The sequence below is a fragment of the Melanostigma gelatinosum genome (genome assembly GCF_949748355.1).
Source record: "Melanostigma gelatinosum genome assembly, chromosome: 4".
In the NCBI taxonomy this organism is placed as follows: domain Eukaryota; kingdom Metazoa; phylum Chordata; class Actinopteri; order Perciformes; family Zoarcidae; genus Melanostigma; species Melanostigma gelatinosum.
In genome coordinates this window covers 30,097,138-30,103,385 of record NC_136637.1, presented here as the reverse complement: position 1 = coordinate 30,103,385, position 6,248 = coordinate 30,097,138, and the positions used below count along the sequence as shown (strand labels likewise).

The 6,248-nt window shown below is 45.3% G+C and overlaps 1 protein-coding gene across 1 annotated transcript in view; it reads right to left on the bottom strand.

Annotated features, from left to right (window-relative positions):
• Positions 1-601: 601 nt before the first annotated feature.
• Positions 602-6,248, bottom strand: part of LOC306776582 (cyclin-dependent kinase-like 5) — a gene marked incomplete at both ends in the record, with an annotated part of 28,928 nt that continues 23,281 nt past the window's right edge. Inside the window, 6 exons of the mRNA XM_079267294.1 lie at positions 602-961; positions 1,051-1,206; positions 3,067-3,189; positions 3,907-4,009; positions 5,172-5,295; positions 6,060-6,165. Coding sequence (XP_079123420.1) covers positions 602-961; positions 1,051-1,206; positions 3,067-3,189; positions 3,907-4,009; positions 5,172-5,295; positions 6,060-6,165 — 972 coding nt within the window. The remainder of the gene's footprint in view (positions 962-1,050; positions 1,207-3,066; positions 3,190-3,906; positions 4,010-5,171; positions 5,296-6,059; positions 6,166-6,248) is intronic.

The following is a 6,248-nucleotide window of genomic DNA, read 5'->3' as shown; positions in this document are numbered from 1 at the left end:
TCTATCAAACATGGAAGCTTTAAAAAAAATGAAGACGTAAAAAAGGCTTTTGGCCCGTTTGCAAGCAGTGTTTAAAACTGAAGGTTTGGCATCTGTGTGTTCATGTGTGTGTGTGTGTGTGTGTTCATGTTTGTGTGTGTGTGTGTGTGTGTTCATGTGTGTGTGTTCATGTGTGTGTGCGTGTGTGTTCATGTGTGTGTGTGTTCATGTGTGTGTGTGTTCATGTGTGTGTGTGTTCATGTGTGTGTGTGTGTGTTCATGTGTGTGTGCGTGTGTGTTCATGTGTGTGTGTGTTCATGTGTGTGTGTGTTCATGTGTGTTCGTGTGTGTGTGTGTGTGTGTGTGTGTGTGTTCATGTGTGTGTGTGTGTTCATGTGTGTGTGTGTGTGTGTGTGTTCATGTGTGTGTGTGTGTGTTCATGTGTGTGTGTGTTCATGTGTGTGTGTGTGTGTGTTCATGTGTGTGTGTGTGTTCATGTGTGTGTGTGTGTGTGTGTGTGTGTGTGTGTGTGTAGTCAGCAGGTGAGCTGTTATGCGATGGACGTGTAGGAGCAACGGAGGGGGAACACGGAGGAGTTTGAGCCGCGGGGCGCTGCAGCAGATCACAGAGCCGTCTCTTTCAGGTCGTTGAGGTTTGGCATACGAGACCTGGAGGGGCGTCCGAAGCCGTGCCCGTTCTGGCCCCCCTTAATGCCCATCTGCTCCGGGTAGGGGTTTCCCTCGGGGCGGCCCAGGGCCGACGAGTGCCAGCCGGACTCCAGCTGCCCGGGCAGCGGGTAGGCCGCCTGTCGGCTCTTCAGCTGGGGCGTGCTGACCCCCGAGTGACCCCGGCCCTCTGGGAAGCCGCCCTGAGCGGAGGCCGGGTTCGGCAGCGGCTGGTAGCGCATGTCGGACTGCGACGTCTGGTTGGAGGACGAGGACGAAAGGTGCAGCAGTTTGCGCAGAGACTTCAGTGGCTGACTCTGAAAAGGGGAGGGATGACCCAAACATGTTGACCATCAAAAACAACATGCACGAAGACAATACTTTCATTTCTCTCGTTGCGACTTACAGGTGTGTGTGAATCGGACAGTTTCTCAGGAGGCCAGTCCTTGTCCCGGTCTTGGTCCCGGTCTCTGCTCTTGTCCCGGGTCCTGTGGCGGCTGCTCTGGTGCCCGGAGGACCTGGAGGACTTCTGGATGATCGTGTCCACAGCCTCACTGGGAACCTTCCACAAACAATCGAGTTTAATCTCATTAAAGACGAGCATGGGGGTCCAAACAATGCAAAGGACAACAAGAGACACGCAGAATGTTTTATACATCAAAAATGTACGGCGACATATTAGGTTAAAAATCTATAATTATGAAGCGGGGGAAGGGGAGAATATATAAAGAAATGACTAAGATTAAAGCCATAAATTTGCTAAAAAAACTACGCAATTCTCTTCGATTATGGTCACAAATTTGCGACAAAAACTACAAAATTTACCATAAATTTTGTATTCTTTTTTTTTTTTTTACTTTGCAATCGGATTCAGCAATAAGGAAAGGAAACTCGCGATTTTATCCCAGAATAATTTTCCTGCAAATGTAGCATTTCAATCTCGGAGAACATCCACGTTTTTTTCTCTCGTAAATTTACGACAAATCTCCGATATTTTCCCGGCTTCTTTTTTTTGTTTCAGCTATAATGACCCGAAATACGCCGTCGTATTTGGGCCATTATAGGTTAAAAATTCAAAGACTACGGACCCGGAGGAGGGGAATAGTATTATGAGAAAATAAATCTCAAATTTGCAAGAGAAAAGAAATAGTGTTTTTGGTTTTTATAAGGAACCGCATCACTTCACTTTGCAGTGTTGGAATAACGTCCTCATACCACAGGACGCGTGTATCATTCCTGCAGTGGATGACCAAATCAAATGATACTTTGCAAACAGATTAATCAATCAGAACATACTCGTGATTTTAGCCCAGAATCATTGTATTATCGTCAACATCCACAATTTAAAGAGACATCGCGGTGCGCTCGGTCTATCCAGAGGAAAACAAATGATCAATTTGTGAGTGTGGGGCTTCTCGTTAATTGATCACTTTAATCTCAAGGAATATTCGTTTTTTTTCTCGTAAATCATGATTTTTATCTCAGAAATTCAGATTTTTCTCAGAATGTTACCTGCTCTTCCTACATTGTTTTTAACCTACAATGGCAGAAATACGGCATCGTAGAAATGTGCTTCAGAAGATATCATGTGTGTGTGTTATACTTTACACGTGTTGATTTATGAGCCTGGTTTGGTGCAGTGAAGTCATTCAAATAAAAATGAAAAAAACAACATGCATCTGGTGCCAGAAAGCCAAAGCACCGAAAGCTCTTCTTGACTGCGATTGGATGGTTGCAGACAGTTTCACATCACATCCCCTGTGCATCTACTCTGTACCCACCCACTCTGAGTCTGCCTGCCTGCTTCCTCCTGGTCCAGATTGCATTTTATTTGTGCTCCGTCATCAGCGTTAACCCCCCCTCAGCATCCCAGCAGACTGCCTCGTGTAGAAATAGACAATGTGAGGGGAAGAAGGAGCCTCGAACACCTGTTTCATGCTGAAGCCGGTTCAACTGTGTGATCTCTGCTGCATCGTCAACAGAAATCAGAGGTTAAGATGCACTTTGAGGGGGAGGAGACGTCGATCAAACGCTGCTGCTGTTTGTACAGCAACCAGGCACACAGACTCTTAACATCTCATGAGCCACAGCGCTTCATCCTCAGCTCACAACGAGCCGTCTGAAATCTCAATTAAACCCCAAAAACACACAACCAGCCAGATCTAGTCATGTCACGGTGAATCACCATTAAAACTGATCACATATCAACAACGTGAACGTTAAAACCAGCGCTTTATTGACGGATATTACCTGCACAGATGGATCTGACCGGTTCGTGTTCACAACTCATTATGAGTGGATGAATTTCTCCCCCGATTCTTATAAAACCCTCTAAAAAAACAGGCTTGGAAATGAATGAATGCAGCAGATTATTTGTGGTTAATGCATGCGATGGCAGGCGGGTGAGGAGGCGAGCGTGTACCATGGGAGAGGACACTACAGGGAGGCCTCTCACAGAGGAGCTACGCTTTATGTGACTCTTTGGGCTAAACAGAGGGAAAAGACATTTCTTGATGACGGGAGGCCTTCCCTCAGGGACCTGCATCTGTAATACAGAGGCACATGACGGGTGGCACAAGAAAACATGATGCACATGACAAGAAGAAGAAGACGCACAACAAGAAGAAGACATGATAATACTTCCTCTCCACAGTCAGTGGATCACTGACTGCAGATGAGTTTATGGAAACAGACGGGGGGGGGGGGGGGGGGCAGCCCGACAGGGAACTGGAGTTATATCGATCTATGATCTCTACAAACACACCAGACTCCATTCACTAAAGTCTCTCAACGTCTCAACACAAGCTCAGCAGCAGAGCAGCAGCTCCTGTCCTGAGAGGTAGAATCAGTGTGAGTGAATGAGTCTGGTGTGTTTGTAGATCATAGATAACAGCTTCATTCCCTCAGAAAGGTCTGTGTGACAGCAAGCTGAAGAGCTGAAGACATTCTGAATACAGCTTCACTTCAACTGAGAGACATTCTGTGAGGAGTGAACATACGTCCACAGCAGAACATCACTTTGCTCCTGTGCTGGTTCTCCTGTCTGTTCTATCAACTCATGTACTGCAGGAGAACCCTGACTGTGGAGGAGAACCTCACACACACACACACACTACAGAACACCAGGACTGTCTCTTTAATCTTTTGCAAAGCAGAGGAGGAGATACAGTATGGAGACACACAGCTTCACAAACATCATGTGCATGAAATCGAGCATCCAGACGTAGCGTCCATCCTCAGAAGAACTGGACATACAAGTTACCATTTGAGATTTTTTCTTCTTCTTCTTCATTGCTCTGAAGAATCCCTGCTTCTCCTTCTCTTTGGACGGCTCAGGGTTCAGCACGACAGTATCTGGGCCAGTCCTGAAAAAGAACACAAAGGCTGCTGAGCGTGATGTCCCAGCTAACAATGTAGCATATGTCTCAACTCCCAATGAGCTGAAGCCACGATGTCATGTGACCAGTGGGACATTGTTTCACAATGTGCAGTGAACAAAGCCGTGTTCAGAACCAAATCACGGTACGGAGGCCCTGAGAAGAAATAGGAAGAAAAACAAATATCTGGTGATCCAGTCTGATCAAAACGTTTTCTCTTATGATTATGGCGAAAAAAATATGAAAAAAAGTTTTCCCTTAATTTTGTTTTTCCATCTCTGAAACGTGGTGACGTTGTTTTCTTGCTGTAATACTAATGTCGGCCACAAGAGGCCGAATTGCATCACTGTCCCATCGACCTATCTGTGTGCGTGTCCTTCGCATATCTCGAGAACCATCCATCAGATCTATTTCACGCTTGGCGGGTGCTTTGCTGGGGACCCGAGGACGTGCTGTGTACGTGCAATTTCAACATGTAACACATTCAACATCAGTAAACTTGGAATGAACAAGAGACAGCGATGTGTGCAGCAGTGGGGGCGGGGCTTAAGGCCTCTGCAGGCTGAGTCGTGCGTGATCATCTTGGTTTCTGCCGTCGCCATGTTGTTTTTCTCACAACCAGTGAACAGGAAGTGACCATATGTGGACTGAGGAGGAGTGACGTAGAGACGCCGTATACGTCTCTGGTAGAGACCTGTCAATCAGCGTGTAGCCCCGCCCTAAAGCATCCCCTGCTTTATGGTCTGTGTGACTCTAAATGGACCATAATGTACTAAATGAACATCATGCTGTATTGAAGAAGACTTGAAACTAGAGATTGAGACATAAACTCATGTTTACAATGTTTACTGAGGTAATAAATCAAGAGAGAAGTAGAGTCATTTTCTATAGACTTCTATACAACCAGAGGAGTCGCCCCCTGGTGGACACTAGAGAGAATGCAGCTCTAACACACTTCTGTATCGGCTTCACTCGGTCGAACCGGAGGTTGCGGCCTGATTTAACTTCGCTCTGATCTGGCGTTAGGCTAAACATGAATGCTTTTAGTCTTATTTAGTGGTCCACTACAGCCTCTCACATGCTTCTCAGGGCCTCCGCACAGAGCAGACACTCGTTCGCTCTGTTGTGGTTAGAAGAGATAAATAATTACCAGGGGTCGAATGTCGGCTGACGTTTGGAGTGGTTGGTCAAACTGCTGCCGTCACCCGACAGACCGGCGCTCCGGCTCTGACCTCGGCTGTCGTGGAAGGAGTTGTCTGGCCGGGGAGAAGGAACTGTTCACCGAACACAACAGAGACGTTCATTCACGTCTCTGATGCACAGAGCACAACAAACAGTCTGGCTCCTGCGTTCTCCACATACCAACTATTCCAAAGCAAACTGTGGCAGATAATACACTTTATATTATCATATTATTACTGATATCGTCAAAATTAAACTTGATTTTACATTTTCTGTTAAATATTGACATGAAAGAGGAAGAGAATATAAAATAATGTTTTTGAACTTGGGTTCATTCAGGAGCGTTGCATGAATGTTTGGACTAATTCACGTTAGTTACTGTCACAATACAGCACACGTGCACTTCAGTTACCAAACAACGAGAATTCAATGAGAATAATACAAACCTCCAACAATATTACATATATACTGTATATATATATATATATATATATATATATATATATATATATATATATATATATATATAGATATCATAGTGTCCAGTCGGCATCTCTTCCTCCTCTTTGATCACCATTAACTCAGCCATTGCACAAATGATATTATGCTGTGGGTCCCTTTAAATTGGAAAGTGGTCACTAAAGACCTTCCAGCAACAGAGAAGGGAATACTTAACACTCACAGATCAAAAGGTATTTTTCATACGATATCCTGGATTTCATGTCTTTTTCTAAAGCATCCTTAGATGAACAATTTTAAGGACAACCTCAACCAAAGTGTTTTTTATGCACTGAAACCCTAACAGTGAAGGATCTCCACAGCGTTGATAGATTCATACGGCTGTGACTAAGCCCACCTCTGTAGAAGCTGCCCACCCTCCTCGGCATGGACTCGCTGTAGATGTTGCGGTTCTCTTTGGAGGAGCCCCCGTCTTCTGTTTGCTGCTCATGATATAAGCCGACCTTGAGTCACAACAGAAGAAGAGCAATTACAACCCAAAACAAGCTTTGCATGCCTCTGCTGCCTCCAGCTGATGATGATGTTT